The sequence below is a fragment of the Artibeus jamaicensis genome, unplaced genomic scaffold, assembly GCF_021234435.1.
Source record: "Artibeus jamaicensis isolate MK-2021 breed Jamaican fruit bat unplaced genomic scaffold, CSHL_Jam_final contig_471, whole genome shotgun sequence".
Classification (NCBI taxonomy): Eukaryota; Metazoa; Chordata; class Mammalia; order Chiroptera; family Phyllostomidae; genus Artibeus; species Artibeus jamaicensis.
In genome coordinates, this window is record NW_026521850.1 from 5497777 (window position 1) to 5516166 (window position 18390).

The 18390-nt window shown below is 54.1% G+C and overlaps 1 protein-coding gene across 4 annotated transcripts; it reads right to left on the reverse strand.

Annotated features, from left to right (window-relative positions):
* Positions 1 to 940: 940 nt before the first annotated feature.
* Positions 941 to 16125, reverse strand: TBC1D13 (TBC1 domain family member 13). Of its 4 annotated transcripts, XM_037148629.2 has the most exons (13): positions 15970 to 16124; positions 14915 to 14988; positions 13106 to 13146; positions 12466 to 12527; positions 12217 to 12316; positions 11314 to 11396; positions 9028 to 9187; positions 6006 to 6216; positions 5322 to 5485; positions 4492 to 4652; positions 4319 to 4376; positions 3411 to 3496; positions 941 to 1944 (listed from the first exon to the last, which is right to left on the reverse strand). In XM_037148629.2, the coding sequence occupies exons 1-12, from the start codon at positions 15990 to 15992 to the stop codon at positions 3431 to 3433; spliced, it is 1203 nt and encodes a 400-aa protein (XP_037004524.1). In that variant the 5' UTR covers positions 15993 to 16124; the 3' UTR covers positions 941 to 1944; positions 3411 to 3430. The 4 variants fall into 4 exon arrangements, with proteins under 4 accessions (XP_037004524.1, XP_037004600.1, XP_053523790.1 ...); XM_037148705.2 differs by having other exon boundaries at positions 941 to 3496; positions 6006 to 6072; positions 15970 to 16125; XM_053667815.1 differs by having other exon boundaries at positions 941 to 3496.
* Between the last annotated feature and the right edge of the window lie 2265 nt (positions 16126 to 18390).

Here is an 18390-nt window from a genome sequence, read left to right on the forward strand (position 1 = left end):
CTTTCTCCCTCCCTTCCCCTCACTCTATAAATAAATACAATCTTTAACAGACTGGTTTCCAACATTGTCAGCGTATTAGATAGAATAGTATATATCCTATAAACATTTTTAAAATCACACAGCAACTTGCTCCCCACGTACCATGAGGGATGTGACAATACTCAAAACTGTGTATTAAGAAGACAATTACAGCCCTGGCTGGTGTAGCTCAGTGGATTGAGCACGGGCCTGCGAACCACACGATCACAGTTCAATTCCCAGTCAGGGCATATGCCTGGGTTGCAGGCCAGTTCCCAGCAGGGGACTCACGAGAGGCAACCATACATTGATATTTCTCTCCTCTCCTTCTCTTCCTCTCTAAAGATAAACAAATAAAATCTTAAAAAAAAAAAAAAAAGAAGACAATTACGCATTTCCTGGGATTCTGGGGGAGGAGTGGTGCTATCTTTAAGGTTCATAAATTGTCCAGCTGTAACTTCATTTAAATAGCAGACCTGACCTCAGGTATCTGACATAAAAAAGAAACCTACAATGCCTTAAAAAACTTAACACATTAATAGAAGCAATCATTTGAAAAAATAAACAATTATGTAATGAAAATCACATCTGCAAAGACTAACATATTACCAGTGATTTTCTCTGCTTTATGGAGTATGAATGGCTGGATTTACATGTCTTTGAATTCTCCCAATGTTTCAATCTAAAAAATAACCTGCCGTGAAACCATGATGTAACACCTTTTTCCCAGGTCCGCATTCCCTCCCCTGCCCAGCTGCACGCTGCACGGCTGAAGTAGAAGAGTCAAAGGCATCCTTCCACCGAGAACACCCCGGCCTTTTCTCAGACAACACTAAGAGCCTCCTGATTCCATCCCTGCTCAAATTTCTTTTCCTGGTCTGAGGTCCCAAAGGTTTCAGCCCATGACAGCACCAATGCCCACTGTAGAGAACACATTATTTATTAAAGACAACTTGTCATCAACAGCATTGACTCGAGAAACAAAACTGATCTAAAAAACAAAACAAAAACAAAGGCAGACTAACATTCTGACCCTCTGGAGTGAGACCTGCTGAGCTCATCCAGCCCGATCTGTAAGTGTTCAAATTCCCGGGGACTCCGGCTTCCCAGGCACGAGGCTTGGGCACTCTGGCCTTCTGGGAACCTCCCTAGAGTTTGGGGAAGGGGAATAGCCAAGGGCGGGTCCTTTTCTCAGCCAAACTGGGTCCCTGTACTCTTGACCCAAAGTCAAGAAGAGGGCACCGGTCTTAGGCCTGACACTGAGACAAATTAGATGCAGTGATTCAAGTAGTATGGCCCTAGAAGGGAAGGCAAGGGGACAGCAAGAGGGAATGCATCAGGTGTCCTGGGCAGTGTCTGCTGGGTCCCAGGCTGTGGCCCGAGCCTCATACTGTGACGAAGTCAAAGCTGGAACTGAACAACCAGCCGACAAGTTCTGGGAATGTGGGCCAGGCTGCTGGGAAGCAGCGAATCCCACCCCAGGCAGGGTCTCGGAGCCTCCCTTCTACTCAGTTCCAGTACAGAGCTCAGAGCACTCCCAGCCAGGGTGTGCTGGGGAACCAGGGAGGTTCCAAAGGCGGGGAGAGGATGCTGAGCCTGACTTCAGAAAGTCAGGAAGCCCCATGCTTCCAAATCCTTTTGACCTTCCTACCCCCCACCCTCATCCCCAAACCAAGCACTTGACAATCCGTAATAAATAACCTGGAGTCTGAATAAATAGCAAAGTCTCCCAAAAACCGTTATGAGAGGAGGTGGCAAAAAGGCAAGTGCAGAGAAGTCCCAGCAGCATCCAAGGGACAGCCTGGTAGAGGAGCCGTCTGGGGGAAGCTGTTCAGCCTGGCCCATAGCCTGGCCCCTGCGGGCAGCGGAAGTCCTGGCTGCCGACTCAGGAAGGCTTCAGGGGCAAGCGAGCACCTGCCAGCAGGTCTGAGGAGAGGATGAAGACCCTTGCTACATTACCCAGGCTTCCAGACCCAAACTCCCTGCCTCCTTACAAAAGGAGGGTGGGGACTTGATCAGAATAAGCCGCTCCTCCCACTGCCCAGCACTGGAAGTAGCCAACAGCTGCTGCTCTTCGAACACCTGCCCTAAATCCTGGGAACAGCCCAAGCAGGTGACCAGAGAAGGGCCAGCACCTTCTTCGGCCTGTCTGGGAGCCACAGGGCTGCCTCAGCTCTGACGGGAATGAGGGCCTCTGAGCTCAGCTCTGCCTGGCCTGGCCAGGTTCCCTTTGGTCCCACTTGTCCTTCAGGGACTCACCCTCCCTGGGATGGGCCCTGGAAGCCATGGGAATGACTGCTCTTCTGAAGCACTTTGACTCCAACCCCTAGTACAGGATCCCCTGGATGTCCTGTTCCTTTGGGGAAATCTCGGGAAGGTCAGCCCTCCTGCACACTCCATCTCGGGCAGAAAGGAGGATAAGAGGCTCAAAGTTTCACGGGCCACCACGTCTCAGCAGATTTTGATTTCCAAGATTAGTCAGTGGGGGCAGGGGCAGGGCCAGGGCCCTCCAACGAGGCCCCGCAGACTCCCTCCCAGTCTCGGGCCTGGGAGCCTGGGGCTGGGGCTGGGAACAGGGCACAAAGGCCACACTTGACTTCTAGGGGCTTTGCTGAGCCCGACTCCTCATTCTGTCTCTGGGTTTCACAGACACGGAAGGGAGGAGTGAGGGGAAGAGGCTGGGGATAAGGCACCCCAAGAGAGAAGGGCAGGGGGAGAGCAAGGACAGGAAGAGACAGACTCGCAGAGCCTCCTCGAAGGAGGTGGGGGGAGAAGCGAGAGAGGCGCGCGGAGGGACAGAGGAGGAGGAGCAGAGACCCAGAGGGGAAGACACTCTCCCCTCCCTCCCATCCACACGGACACACACACACACAGACACCTGGAGGATGAGGAGATGCACACACACACTCAGTGAGAGAGGGACAGAGGGTGTGACCTGGGCCTGAAAGCTCCTTAGCTCCCTCACCGTGTCACTCTCCCCATGGCGAACCCTAAGCACCAACCCCCAGAAGTGGTTTCTGGCTCACTGGCCGAGCACCTGCCCCCAAGGCCAGAGCAGGAGAGGGAGTAGCAGAGCAGAGGCTGGGAGGGACCCATGGCAGCCCCCAGTGCCCCCAATCTGCCTCAGCTGCAGGCAACAACTTCAGGAGCTCCAGCCTTGCTCAGCAGCCTGGGAAAATGGTCCCAGGGTTTAAGAGCGAAGACAGAGCCAGGGCTTGGTGATCGGGAAGGGGCATGGCACAGTATGTCCCCAGTGGGAGTGGCCTAGGGGGACACAGCCAGGTGAGGAGGCCTGGAATGGGCCAGTCCTGTGGCTTTCCCTCGGGGAAGGGGGATCGCACAGGCTTCTTCGTGTCCCAGAAGCCAGGGCACAGAGACCGTCTCTCCCAAACCTGGGCCTCTCGCTGTCAGGCTACTTGGAGTCTTGGAGTTCCTTGGCTTTCTGTAGGATCCGGCAGACATCTGTGATGGGGTAGTCCTGGGCACGGGAAAGGCCAACAAGATGCCTCTGAAGTCAGCCCACCCTTTGCCACCTCTGCCACACCTGTGCCCTTCCCACTGGGACCTGTCTCCAGGCTGGACCACAGATGATCAGCACCCCCATTCTGCCCTAACCCCCACATGCTGCACGAACATAACCAGCCCAACCAGCACCACCCACAGGGTCTCAGAGCCCTTCCTTAGACCAGGCCCACGCTGCCTCACCTCTCCCCATCGGCACAGGGCCAGGGGCCACACTACTGGCTCCCAGGGGCGCCCGAGAAGCTCAGTGAGGAGGCTGCTGTGATCATGCCTATTTTACAGATCTACTCAGTGAAGCCACCGAAAACCCACCCCAGGCCAGTGTGGGTGAAAAAACTGGGGCCTAGAGAGCTTGTCACTTGGCCCAGGTCCCAGGGCCAGCACAGCAGAACGAGGGTGTGAACCCGGTGCTGTCTGGCCCTGGAGCCCTGGTTCTCCACCATCGGCCCTGCACCCTGCCGCTCCAGTCTGAGCGTGACTCCCAGCGAGCACTGCCACCTCCTGGGCACCGCTGTATCCCAGTGCCGTTAACTCGGGTACAACGCCGGGTCAGAGAGGCCAAGCCCTTCCCTCACGGCCACACCACACTCAAGGTCAGTGGCAAAGCCAGGATTCAAACCCATCCAAACCCAGATCTGCCTCAGGGGACTAGACTCTCAAACTCTGCTACACTCCACTGCTCCTGCCCCGGCCTGTCACAGCAGCTGGCACAGGGTGGCTGTTGGGTAAGTGTCTGCCTCCCGGCCAAGACTGAGCTTGCCGTTCCAAACCCCATTACCTGGAGGAGCCGCATGTTTACGGTGAAGTCCCCTTCCAGCAGCTGCTCCCGGATCAGTCTGAGGAAATAAGCAGCGAGGCGCTGGGACGCTGGGCTGCCCTGAGTGCGGGCCGAGCCAGGCCCCTTCCTCACCCGCCCCCCACCACCGCAAGTCCGCCCCAGGCCACACTCACATGAGCATGGCGCAGCAGACGAGGAGGAGGAAGTCGAAGCGGCTGTCGTCAGCGAAGAGGGAGTCCCAGATACGGATGACATCAGGCAGCAAGAACTCCTGGGACAGCAGCAGCGTCAGCCAGCGGAAGGCAAAGAACTGAGGCTTGATGTTCTGCTCTTGCTGGGGAGAGAGAGGTGCAGGGTGGGTGCGAAGTCCGTGCAGGCTGGACACCCTGTGACCCCACACGGTCTTAGCGCGGATTCAGACACACAGTGGGGCGCAGGACCCAACCGAGGACGCGGCGGGCCAGGCACGCACACCAGGCCCCCTGTTTTCTGAAATAAACATGGAATACCACTGCGATAATTTTTAAAAACTATTCTTAACTTAGCCCCGGCTGTGTTCAGCTAGTTAGAGCACTGCCCCATACGCCAAGGTTGCCGGTCCGATCGGTCAGGGCACACAGAAGAATCAACCAATGAATGCATAAATAGAACAACAAATCCATCAACAAATCTCTCCCTCAAATCAATTTTTAAAAATTTATCCTTGACTTTTAAAAGTGAAGTTTACCCTTCTTTTCTCAGAGAACAAACAGGCTGAACTCAGGAAACTCGTGGTAAATGGCTGGCCTGTGCCTGGCACGCACGGGGCACCGTACCCACTCCCCGACGCCACCGGCTGCCTGGACTCCCAGCGCCTGCCGCCCGCCCTCCCAGCAGTGGGTCAGCGCTCCCTAAGCAGCAGCGGCCACCTTCCATCCCGGGCTCAAACCAGAGCTCGCCCTGGACCTGGGACGCTCAGCGAGTCTGTGTCCTCTGCCTGCCCCGGGACCCTGGGGGTCCTCACCAGCTTCAGGTAGAGTTCCACATCCTTATCCTTCAAGGTGGAGTACACCTTTTCCATCTTGTAGGTGATGCCACACTGTGAGTCGTCCAGGCTCTTGATGAAGTTGTCCCGGATCTCAGCCATGAGGTTGGTGAAGCAAAAGAAGGTGTCTGCCTCAGCGTGCTCTGGATGAGATGGGAGGGTGAGGGCAGCCGAGAGTCCCCCCACAAATCTCACCGGTGAGATCCTCCCTTTGGCTTGGAGTCTCACCCCATCACCGCCCGCCGGGGTCAGGTTCCACACCGTCTCTGCCCTGACCTCCGCCCACCCCCATACTAGGGACATCACTTCCTCCTTCTCACATCTTCTGGTGGCACCGTACACTCCTTATCAATTCACTGCATGCTCTCTGATGATATTTTTCAAAGCGTTACTTAAATTCTTTCTCCCACTCAACTTCCAGTACATACATCTCATCTCTTCCATCGGAAAGTCAGTTAAAACATCAAGAGCTCAGTAAACGTCCAACACTCTAAAAAGTCTGAGCCAGACTGATTCCAGGGAGGATGGAGGCCAACACCCTTATGTGGCAGAGGGGAAATGGAGGCCCACAGACAGGATGGGAGCTGCACAGCCTGGCTTCCCTTGGTCCACTTCTCTAGGGAGCCAGCAACAAGAGATGAGGGCAGCCGAGAGCCCTTTTACCTTTCCACTCGTTGTTGGGGTCGGTGGCAAAGGTGTAGTAGAGGGGCCCCACGATCTCGTTCATGCCCTGCACATAAGCGATGCCCGGGTTGAGCTTGGCGTAGATGAACAGGATCCGCTCCACCACCTCCCAGTGGGCCTCGCAGCCATTGGGCAGCACCTGGTACTCATTCAGGGATGCGGGCGCCGAGGTCTTGTGCGGGGAGCTCATCTGGGGGAGGTCAGAGGGCCGTGCAGACAATGGGTGGCATTGTGAACAGTGTGTTCTTACCAGCGACACCTACCATGAAGCCTACACCTAACTTCCAGCTTATGGAAAATTCGGGGTGTAGACGCACGTGGCCGAGGCCACCAGGAGGAAACAGGCCAACAAACCCAGGATGTGGGACGTGCTACACAGCAGCTGCACTGACACCTAATTTGCATGATAAAAGAAAACAGTGCTTCCCTCTGCGGAGAAGGGCAGTGACTGACTGGGCAGGGTGCTATCTGGACGAGAAAAACGTGACACCCCAGTGCAACACATAAACCTGGGCTGGTCCTGGTTTGGAAGTGAAAAATCAAAAATATTCTTAGCGCAACCACCCTGGCTGGTGTGGCTCCGTGGATTGAGTGCCAACCTGAGAACCGAAAGGTCACTGGTTTGATTCCCAGTCAGGGCACATGCCTGGGCTGCTGGCCAGTTCCCCAGTTAGGAGCGCACCAGAGGCAACCAGCAACCGATTAATATCTCTCTCACACATGGAAGTTTCTCTCCCTCTCTTTCCCCCTCCCTTGCCCTCTCTCTAAAAGTAAATAAAATCTTTTTAAAAAATATATTCTTAGCACGACTGAGGACATAACAATCGTGGACTGGATGTCAGATATTATTATGCAACTATTGTTAATTTCCTGCAGAAGTACTCAGGGGTGAAGGGTCAGGACACCTGCAACCCACTCTCTGTAATACACAAACAAATATGGCAAGAGGTTAACAACTTAAACTTAAGTGGAAAGTATATGGTTGTGCAATATACTCTCAACTTTTCTGAATGTTTCAAAGTTTTCACACGAAAAAGCTGGGAGATAAATAGAGATGATATGTCTGCTCAGAATGTGCACAAGAGAACACAGGCTCTCCCCACCGTCTGCACAGCAGGACCCCCGGGAACTTTGTAAAGACGTGGGTGCCGGGGACGACCTGTCTGAGTGAGCCCCAGGCAAGCCCAGGCAGGAACAGTGTGGGAAACTGCCCTGGAGGTGCAGGGCCGAGGACATTCAACTCCCTTTCCTATTATACACACATGTGCACGCACACACTTGCACACACCTGTGCATAGACACACGCACCACTAACATTTACCCAGAGCTCTATATGCAAGACAGCACCCTGCAAGTATGCCTCCAATGTAATGCTCTAACAACCTAGAATATTCTCTCAACATCGCTTTCAAGATGAGGAAACTGAGGCTCAGAAAAGTTAGGTCACTCATCAGGTCTCACATTAAGTAGCAGCACAGGGTTTGACCCCAGACTAGCTGACTCCAGTGTCTGAGGCCCAGGCCTCAGAGAGCGCACACTGCCTTCTAACTTCCCAACAATCTGTGCAGCTGTGACCTCATGACCTCATTTCACCTTCCTGGCAAATCTAAAGGCAGGCAGGGCAGAAATGGCTATGCCCCGTTTACAGAAGAGCCAATGGAGGCCTAGGAAGGGAAGCCCGGTGTCCCCTGCCCAGAGTCAAACAGATGGTCGGCTTTAACTCAAATCGCCCCACCACTGGTCCAGAAGTCTAGCCATGAAGCTTCTGGTCAGGTGTTCTGCCCCCAGGACAAGGTCCAAACCTAAAATGGGCAAGAGCTCAGCTCTCGGTCTCCAATGACTTGAGTGCAATGAAGGACAGAAGCCAGGGCCTGCAGCCAGGACATCAGCGGCCCAGTAAGAGGGTCACCCACACAGCAGGCCCCGCACTCTGCACCTCCCGGCACGCCCAGCTCTCTTCAAGGCACGTGGGGCTCTGGGACCGGCTGCGACTGCCCGCCTCCCCTGAAGCGGGCAGTGGCTGCTCCCCTACAGACAGAGCCTCAATGGGTCGTCCCTCTCATCTGTCTCTAGCTCTTTGCAGGTTACAGAGAAGGACTGTTCCACTGCTGGAGGACAGCGAAAGGTTTGAGCAAGTCAGAGCTCCAGGTACCAAAGCAGTAGGCACGAGTTAAGTGATAAGATCATATACTTGTTTGGCTACCGTTGCAGGAACCTGTGGAAGACCGGGATTCAAACACTGGGCACGGACGTGGCCAGCGCAAGCCCTCCTACCCCATTCTACCTCCTAAGTCTCTCAGACCTACCCCTACTCCACCTGCCCCTCCTCTACTCCTGCCCCTTCCGATCAATACCCGCACAGCGCCAACGGCAGACTTTTACAAGAGCACTCCTGAATCACATCACCAGCCTGCTTAGAAGGCTGCAAGGGCCCCCAGCCATCAGCAGAGGCCCCGTGTGGCCTCGCCACCACCCACCTCTCCAGCATCTTCCAGCAGCCCTCCCCCTTTCCCTCTGCCTCTAGCCACACTGGATCCTCTATCCTGCAAACACACCATGCTCTCTCCTGCCTGAGAACCTCCACACGTGCCCTCTCCCCCGCCTGGAATGGTCTGTCTTCCCAGCTCTTTGAGCCTCAGCTTAAATGTCATTTCCTCAGGGAAGTCTTCCCTGATAGCCAGGCCAGGCCAGCTCCCCACCATCATGGCTCCCATCGCACCTGTCCTCACTTTTCAAAGAGCCGCTTCCAGCACCACAGCAGCAGCCGCAGCAGCAGCCGCAGCAGCAGCGCAGCCCCTCCCTGCACCGCAGGGCCCTCCCGCAGTGGCCCTCACACCCAGCCTTGACCTGGATCCCTGACTTCCCCACAGAGCGCGGGCAGAGTCGAAGTTGCCTTCACTAACTGTCAGCACAGACAGTCTTGGGCCCAGTGGACAGTGGCCAAAGGGCAAAAGGAAAAGGCTGTCACGAGGAGTCCCTGGGGCCCCAGAGTGCCGCTCACATTTGTGACCCCACTCCGGTTCCGGGCCACTGTCTGGGATTTCAGCGTCGTCTGCTCCACCCGCTTGCGAAGGGTCTCAAACTCATTCTGGGGGTCCAGGATGAGGAGGCACGGGTACTCGGTGGCCCTCTGGAAGAAGGAGATGTCAGGGCACAGCCTCCTGAGAGAGGGGACAGGAGAGGACGCCGTGACTCAGGGTGGAGACTGCAGACGCTCCGGCATCCCGAAGGCCACTTTCAAACACTAACGACATGGCCCTGCCTGTGTGGCTCAGGGCACTGAGTGCTGGCCTGTGAACCGAAAGGTCGCAGGTTCGACTCCCTGTCAGGGCCCACGCCTGGGTCGTGGGGTGTGCCCTCTTCCACGTCGATGTCTCCCCCTCTTTCTCCCTCCCTTCCCTGCTCTCTAAATATAGATTCTTAAAAAGTAATAACATTGTGTTTAAAATCAACATAGTCTCTAAGGGACAATATAGTCGTAATATATACACCCATCTTATGTGTATTTGCAGATACACGGGCGCGTATATACATGTGTGTCTTGTACATACAGATCCTTATGATCTTACGATCCAACTCCCTCAAACCACAAACATCTTTCCACGTCAGAAACGCCTGTTAACTGTACTGTGGTTTAAAATAGTAAAAGAGATCTGCTTAACTGACGCGTTGTACAGAATATCACACCACTGACATGGGAAATAAGTGTCCAAGACTAAGTGAGAAGAAAAAAATTGAGCCCTGGCCGGGTAACTCAGTTGGTTAGAGCACTGTCCCAATACACCAAGGTTGCAGGTTCAATCCCCAGTCAGGGCACATACAAGAAGCTACCAATGAATACATGAATAAGTAGAACAAAAATGAATGTCTATCTCTCCCCCTTCCTCTCTTTCTCTTTCTCTCTAAAAAAGAAAAAAAAAAAGCAGTTGAGGACCATCTCAGGAGCATGACCAAGAGTTTAAATGCATGCACTGCAGCACACAACGCCCCCTGGAAGCACCGAACGCCACGCCACAATCACCGCCAGTGCAAAGCGAGCCTGTTTCTCCAGAACGGGGTTCCAGACGTGGCTCTTGATTTAATGGGGCCATTAAAACCCGTCATGAATAGAGGCTGCCCCAGCATCAGCCGGCAAACAGAGGCAAGAGCTCCCTCCTGCATCCTGGCTGGGCCGCCCCAGGCCGGGGCCCCGCCTGGAGCTGCCTGAAGATGGACCTGGGCACAGTGGGCACCCGCCAAGGAGCAGCACCCAGGGAGGGCAGCGGCTGGAAACACAGCTGACAGCTGGAAAGGTGGGACCTCGGGCAGGGGGATGGACTCCAGAGGCGAAGCCCGAGGGACTCAGCCCCACTGCAGCCCAGGCCTTCCTCCCAGCTCCTCCCCAGCCTGCGGGAGGGTCCACCCACAGCCACTGAGCAACCCAACAGGACAGCACAGACGCCGTTTCCTCAGCTCTGTACCAAGTGGGAAAGCACACTCATGCCTCACAATAAAAAAAACCCCACTTATCTGACCCTGCCATTCCTGTACTTAAAACCTTTGTATGACTGCCCACATGCTTAGAATCAAGTCCAAGGTCCAACCCGCGTCTCCCTCCGGGGTGGTGTCAACCACGCCGCCTTCACACTGCGTTTTGAACCTGCCAAGCTCCATGGGCTCTCAGGGGCCCCCACAGGTGGATCCCACCCACCACGGCCTTTCCCTCCCCCTGCCCCCAGGGCAGCTCCCCAGGCCTCCCCAGGAACACTGCTTCCTCAGGCAGGGGAAGCTTCCCGAACGCCGGGAAACACCCCGAACGCTTCCTTCAGTGCAGCTACCAGAAACGCGCATGCCACAGAGGACCGAACTTGCTCAGCGCCGGTCTCCCTGTCTTCCCATCCTCCCCCCGAGGTCCTAGGTCCCTCAGGGAGAGAGGCCGTGTCTGTGTTCAGTGCTCAACCCTGAGCCAGGCCCTGGGGCTGCCACAGAGCAGGGGGTCAATAGCCATCTGATGAAGGAATGATCAGATGAACCCATTAAATACCAAGGACAACTGACACTGAGGCAGGGAGGAGAGCCAGGCACAGGCATGCACAGGGCCACACGCTCGCGCACACACACACTCACTGTGCTCACCAGCCCTGTGCTCAGGCCCCCCACCAGTGGAGCCTACACCTGACTACCCAGACCTCCCACCAACAGGCTTCTCACACCCCGACCCAACACCAGGGGCCCAGGCTGGACAGGCAAAGGGCAGGACCGGGAAATGCCGCCGATGGCCCAGGGCCCGCGCCCAGCCCCGGTGTACCTGACATCTTTGTCGATCTGCAGCAGCACCTCATTGTCCTTGAAGTACGTGTTCCACCGGCTGTCGGGATTGGGGTTGAGGGGCTGTGGGGAGAAAGCCAGCTGCTGTCCCGGGTGCACGAGGGCCCCGGAGGCAGGCGCCAGTCTGCAGGCCTGAGCAGTGGCCTCACGCTGCCGATCCCATTAGCGGCCCGGCTGCGGCCCCCAGACAGCCTTCGAGGAGCAGCCTCAGCCTCCTGCGGCTGCCCAAACTCCACTCAAACCCCTCAGCTGAACGCCACGCCCTGCTCTCTGCTCTGAGTGCATCCTGCCAGACTCAACTCCGTCTGCCTGCTGCTCTGGCTCTGGAATGCGGCATACAGCAGGTGTTCACTAAGGGCTTGCTGCTGGAATGAATGGGCGAGCAAATGTCGTGTCACTGAGTCCCCTCGAATCTAACTCAGCAGTGCTTTGAGTCACCGGGACAGGCCTCCAAGGACAGGCCTGGGCCTGATGCTCCTCCTTGTCCTGCACTGCGAAGTGCACAGGGGGAAGCTCAGGGCCACGGGCCGGACGAGGCCCCCTGCAGGCCGCAGGAAGGCGGTGCATCCTCACTGCCGCCCAGATCAGACCCTGTGCAACTGTCAGAGGAGACCAGGCGAGCAGAGGGCCTGGCTCTGCGCTGCCCACACAGCACGCCCTGAGCACCAGCTATCACTCATGCTCCTAGCAGAGCCCTGGTGGAAAGGGAGGGACAGCAGGCTTCAGGGGCTGAGCAACCAAGTGAAGAAAGGAGGTCCCGGAAAGGCCAGATGACACCAAGACCAGCTGCACCCATCCTCTGAGGTGGGGGGCCTTCCCCACTCCAGAGCCCACGCCCCTTCCCACTCTGTAGCCTCAGTTCCCACTGATGACCCCTACTCACATGGTCCTCAAAGGTCACGTCCTCCCTGGACACTCCCATGTTGGCCTTGGCAATGCCAGGCTGGATGATCATTTCCCTCAGGAACTGAGAATACAGCTCCCTGCAGGAGACAAGCGAAGGGGGGTGATTTGCAAAGGGCTTGCTCAGGGAGCCCGGAAGCGAGAAGCACCAACAGGAGGCGGGGCAGATTCAGCACCACCGGTCCTAATACAGAGACCCTCCCATCAGCCCCCATGCCCTGGGTCTCACCTCTGCTTGGCCAGGATGGAGGTCCATGAGGCTCTCTCCACAGGGAGGTAGTTCAAGAGAATCTGCAGGGGGAGAGAAGCAGAACTCTGGGGACTCGCCCAGCCCAACCCTGGACGGTAGGTAGAGGCTGACAGGCCCCCAGGAAAACGCCCGATAATGCCCAGAGAAGACAGGGTGGGCTGAAGCCCAAGAACAGAGGCACGCACCAGGGAAGCCTCCCCTTTCCTCCCCTTTATCCCGAAGCAGGCCTTCCCTCTTCTCTTCCTCACACAGACCCTTCCAAATGGTAGTAAGACCTTGTGCTCAAAGGGGCTGGGACGCGGGTGCTGGGCCGGCACTCCCATGCCAGCTAACAGCTTTGGACGAAACACAGCCCTTCCTGTCCCAGTATGCGACATTGCCACTGCTCTGTCTGGACAAGGACACAAAGGGCTTCGCCTGCATTACAAAGTGTTCCATCCCCGTAGGGATCCTGGAGGGGAACCGAGAGGGGCTGAAAACCCAGGACTTCCCAGGAAAGTTTCCCCAGACAAAGTAAGTAAAGGCCCGGAACAGAAAGAAGGGGGCGGTGGGTGGGACAACCCATGCAGGAATCCAGGGACTTTCAGCGGAGCAGAAGCCCCACCCCGGGCACACCCACCTTCCAGCAGAGGCACCGCAGTCCGCCCTCACAGGGGATGCCTGTGGACACAGCAGGCAAAGGTCACGCCCTTGGGCCGGAGCCCCAGAATCCCCCCAGCCGCCCACCTGGGAGCCAGTTGTCAGGCAGTATAGTGAGCAAGAAGTACTCCTTCGAGAATCATTCTCTGCCACAAAGGCTACTAGACTAGATGCTAATCCTGTGTGTGTCTCTCTCCATGACCCCTGACCCCTGCTCCCTCTGTCTGGAATGCTCTTTTGAGGAAAACACCTTCTTATCCTGGATATTTCTTCCTCAGAGCAGCCTGTACCAACCACCATCTCTTCCTAGTCAGGTCACCTGTTCGTTATAAACAGTGACTCCGTGACTTCTTCACAGCATCCATCACTACTTGAATTGCGTAACATAATTTGTGTACTTATTTAATGTCTATAACCCCTACTACCAGGGAAGTCCCACGGAGACCAGAACCACATTTGTCCTACATTCCCAGCAGCTAGCACAGGGTGTGGTACAGACAGCGTTCCGTAAGCACCTGTGGAAAATAAAGCTACAAATGCTAAGTGCATTGCAGTTCATGGACCTAACTGTGCTGAATCCTCATTATAACCCTAGTGGGTAGGGAAGAACAGCATGATTGTCCCCACCTTACAGTCAAGAAACTCATCTGCCCTGGCTCCTGTGGCTTAGTGGATGGAGTGCTGTCTGCAAACCTAAAGGTCACCGGTTTGATTCCCAGTCAGCGCACATGCCTGGGTTGCGGGCCAGCCCCCGTTGGAGGTGTGGGAGCAGCAACCGATCTATGTCTCTCTCGCACATTAATGTTTCTCTCCCTTTCTTTCTCCTTCCCTTCCCCTCTCTCTAAAAATAAATAAAATCTAAAGGAAAGGAAAGGAAAAGCAACTTATCTGTAAAGAAAGAGCAACCAAGGACTCATACAGGCCTGCCTGACTCCAGAGCCCAAGTTCACCCCTGCCGCAGACAGCCTCCCCTGAGGCCTGGCAGATGTTCGACTCCCCGCACTGCCGGGACCCCTCCAGATCCCAGGGGCCTGCCCGTCACCCAGGAACAGGAAGACGAACTTCCGCAATACCACCAGACACCTTCAGAAGCAGCGGTTGTGCTGTGACTAGCAGGTAATGCCCCCACCGCAGAATCTGCATGGGGACGCAGGGAGTTACTCAAGAATTCCTCGCTGACAAAGTTACAAAGGCAGAGCAGTGACAAGAAGCTATACAGAATACCCTGGGGGTTTTGAAGATGAGCCAAAAGCTCTTGGAGGAAGGTTGACCACGCCAGTGAGGGCAAAGTCAAACACCGCTGAGGTGCTGCTCCTTCAAGCCAGGTCTCAAGGCTGGAATCTCACCATGAACCAAAGTTCATTGTCACCCGAGTAGGCTTTAATCCCAAACCAGGAAGAGAACCAGGAACTACTCCGCAGCTCACCAAACTCTACCACACAGGAAGCTTGCTGGAATGAGGGAAGACCCGGCCTGTACTCAGGAAGTCTCTTCCCCACTCTCTCCCTGCTATCTTCAGTCCTCTCCAGTTATTCCAAGGAAGCAGCCAGTGTCATTCAGATGCCGATTAAACACCCTAAGGCCCACAGCCAAGCTAACTGTGGTCACTGTGCTGCTTCTCTGGGAACACCCTGCAAGCTCAGGGGAGTCACTGTTTGTTCAGCTCACAGGACCTGGAGAGGCAGGCTGGTCCCCAGAACTGAGCAGGTATGGCCTGGGGCACGTCCCCCTCCATCCTAGCCACATCGCCACTCTAGGAAAACCCTGCAAAGGAAGAGCTGCCTCTTACCACTAAAACTGAGTTCCCGAAGCTTTTCCAAGGCGATCGTGGGCTCCTTCAGGACATCCTGGAAATCTGCAATCCTAGAAGAGACGGGAGGAGGAGGCAAATGAAATGCACCCAAACCAAAAGACAAAGGGCTTAGTAACCACTCCTCTATCCACAGTGCCCTCACACTACCAATCTCCAACCTGTTCCTGACTTTCCTTCAGGGCATACAGATGGCAAAGTCAGCCAAGGTCCTAATCAAAGTCAGCTTTGGGGAGTTATGGGAGTATAAATCAGGTCTCCTCCAAGCCCAGAAACAGAAATATTCTTGTCTAGAGGTTCACAAACAAGCACCATGAAGTCAGACACGTTCTATTATTTAGTGAGCTGGCATTTATTGGGCACTTCCTGCTGGCCAGGCCCAGCCCTCAGCTCACTATCTGAACTCCACGAACCCTAGGAACCAGGAGTAATTTGATCCACAGTCAACGGACCTGTGTAACCTGCACGCAGCTCTCCAGGCTCAAAAATATAACCATTAGAAGACCTCTGGGCCTGCCTGCAGGCAAGGACAAAAGGGTTTTAAAAACGAGTCCTGGAAGAAAACTGAAGACTGAGAAAAATTTAGCCAACGCGGCAGGATTTGGCCTGGGAGAGGGGTCGGATGGGAGAATCCCGGTTTTCTAAAATTTCTAGTGAAAAACGAGCAAGGGGGACGGGAAGCATTTGGAAAGAGGAGGGTCCTCGGTCAGAGGGTTAACAAGGGAGACAAGGACGGGATGGGGGGGCGTGGGGAACTGGTCATTGAGGCCCTGAATCAGCCAGAAGCCGGGGGAAGGAGGAAACCCGGGGTCCTAAGTAAGGGCGAAATAGAAAAGGGGTGACACCGGGGGGAAGGGAGGCAGAAATGCCTCCACTCTGAGCTCTCTCAGGCCCACGGGCAATGAAAAGTAGGAGCCTGAGCCCCGCTGCCCGCGGACGGCTGGTGCCTGGCCGAAGCTGCGCGCCCCTCCACAGGGCAGAAGTGGCGGACTGGCCAGGAGTGGCCTAGCCGGCTTGGTCCAGGGGCCCCTTACCGGCTCTTGTGCAGACTCGACATGGTGTTGACTTCCGGATCCCCCTGCTGCCTCGGTCGCCTCCGCCGCCGCCCCCCAGGGACGCGGGGAGCTCAGCACAGGCCTCCGACCGGAAACGCAGCTGCCCGCGTGCGCGTTCCGACCCGCCCCGCTCACGTGCCGCCCCCTTTCCCAGTGGCCGGCTGGGTGGGAGGGATGGGGGGGGCCAAGACCACACCCCCACCCCGCCTCTGCCCAGCCCTCCGGGCCTGTGACCGAGTTTAAGAAAGCGCTAGCAACGGTGCAGATGGTGTGGAAGGGCTGGCTCTTACTTGCGCTTCCCTGGGCCTCACTTTCTCTCTGCCTGTCACCCTGTCCTCTTCCTTGCACGTTCCTCACCCGCAATAAACTATTGCGTCACGGTTTCAGGAATGTCCTTTCTCTGCTAAACTATACAGGTTTTTTACTGCGAAATTTTCGACCCCTGTAGCAGTGAGCGCAGGGAAGGTGGTTCAGTAAACATAGGATGGAAAGCTGGACTACAATTCAATGCTTCCGTTACTTTTGGATTTTATAAACAGGAAATTTACTACAACACAGCCCTGGCACGTAGCTGGGTTAGACAGTCATCCCCACCCGCCAAGGTTGCCGGTTGGATCCCGGTGAGGGCACATACGAGAAGCAACCAAGGAATGCATAAATGAGTAGAACAACAAACTGATGTTTTCCTCTCTTTCCCCCCTTCTCTCTCTAAAAATCAAATATATTTTAAATGGAATGTATTATAATATAGAAAAGGAAAGCCAAGATTTCAGGATCCTTTCCAAGAAAAGACAGTTGGCAGCCATACAAAGATTTTATCTACACAGATGTGCTTGTGTGCGTGCTTGTCCTTATTTTTTTAATTTCTTGAAACCCCCTCCAGCGCTCACATGCATGCCCAGCAAGGACGTCACTGGCCCCTGGGACGGGCAGGCAGATCTCTATCCCCCTCCTCACTCATCCCACAACTTCTGCTCCAGCTGCGTGCTATGCACTGTGCTAAACGTTTCCACTCAATACAAAGGTTAAGTTCCTTTATATTAACTACAAGAAATGAATAGATGTTGACTTAATTTACAATAGAAAAGAATTTTTTCCCCAGGAAAAAAGAATAGCAGCCAGGCCTTGAATCTGTTGGTTAGGAATACAGGGAAACATTTGAATGGTATGTTAGGAAAAATACATTATCACTTGGAAAAAAATAAAGTTCTATTCCTACATTACATCTGACAAAAATTAATTCTAGATGAATTAAATCTCTGCAAGGGAAAAATCTACGCGGCTAGGAAAAAATATATACAGAAAAATACTTATAATCTTGGAGAAGAAAGACACAGGCCCAGAAGACATGAAAGATAAGACATATAAATACATAAAAATTAAATTTTTAGATGATAAAGTAAAAGACAAATATCCATAGGAGAAAATATGCACATCCTTATGATAAAAGGTAAATATCCCTCACATACAGTGTTCTTAAAGCAAAAGAAAAGACAAACACCCTAAAAAATAAACATTCATTGAAGAAAGTTGCTGAAGGCCCATGACGTGCCAGTGGTATGATGTAGCACTAAATGTGCTCCCTAGTGTGTTCTAGGTGTTGGGAATTCAGTAATGAACAAAACAGACAAGACTCCCTGCCCTCGAAGCATTGACATTTTAGGGTGGGAAACACGTTAAATAAGATCAATCAGTAAACTACACAGCGTGCCAGAGGGTGATAAATCCTACAGAGGAAAACAGAGCAGGAGCAGGTGCGGGCTGGTGCCACGATCTCAAACAGCGAGGCCCGGGAAGCTGCCTGGAGGTGGCATCTCAGTTGGCATCTGAAGGAGGCAAGACAGAGAAGAAATAAAAATGTCCCACTGAAACCTGGAGGGACATTAAATGGGACTAATACTCCAAGGAGTAGGAATTGACCAACCTCTTGGATTGGTCAAAATAATTTTTTAATTAGGTTTTAGAGAGAGGGGAAAGGAGGGTAAAAAAGAGAGAGAGAAACATCAACATGGGAGCCTGCGCCCAACCAGGGCCGAAACCTCAACCCAGGCACGTGCCCTGACCGGACCACGAATCCAACCACTGACCTTTCACTGCAGAATGACACCCAAGCAACTGAGCCACACTGGTCAAGGGAATAAGAGTAATTTTTATTTATCACACCAACATCACTAGTTTGTGGAGAGACAGACCTCTCTCAAATAATTTTAAAGAGAGTTTGACTGGTACAGCTTTTATTTGTCAAGCACAAATACATTTTTTTAATTTGTATATCTTTGCTTTTTTTTTACTTTTTAAGCTTTTTTATTTTGAAATATTATAGGTTCACAGGAAGTTTCAAAGGTAGTACAGAAGTCCCTTGTACTCTTCACCCAGTTTCCCTCAGTGGTTTTATTTTAT

What these genes read in the sequence shown, in the direction of transcription:
- TBC1D13 (XM_037148629.2), bottom strand. Translation starts at nt 15,992, where the DNA reads ATGTCGAGTCTGCACAAGAGCCG. An exon ending in TCGGGAACTCAGTTTTAGTG is followed by an intron (nt 13,147 to 14,914) that starts GTAAGAGGCAGC and finishes CTGTGTCCACAG; the next exon opens with GCATCCCCTGTGAGGGCGGA. An exon ending in TGGAACTCTACCTGAAGCTG is followed by an intron (nt 4,653 to 5,321) that starts GTGAGGACCCCC and finishes CTCTCTCCCCAG; the next exon opens with CAAGAGCAGAACATCAAGCC.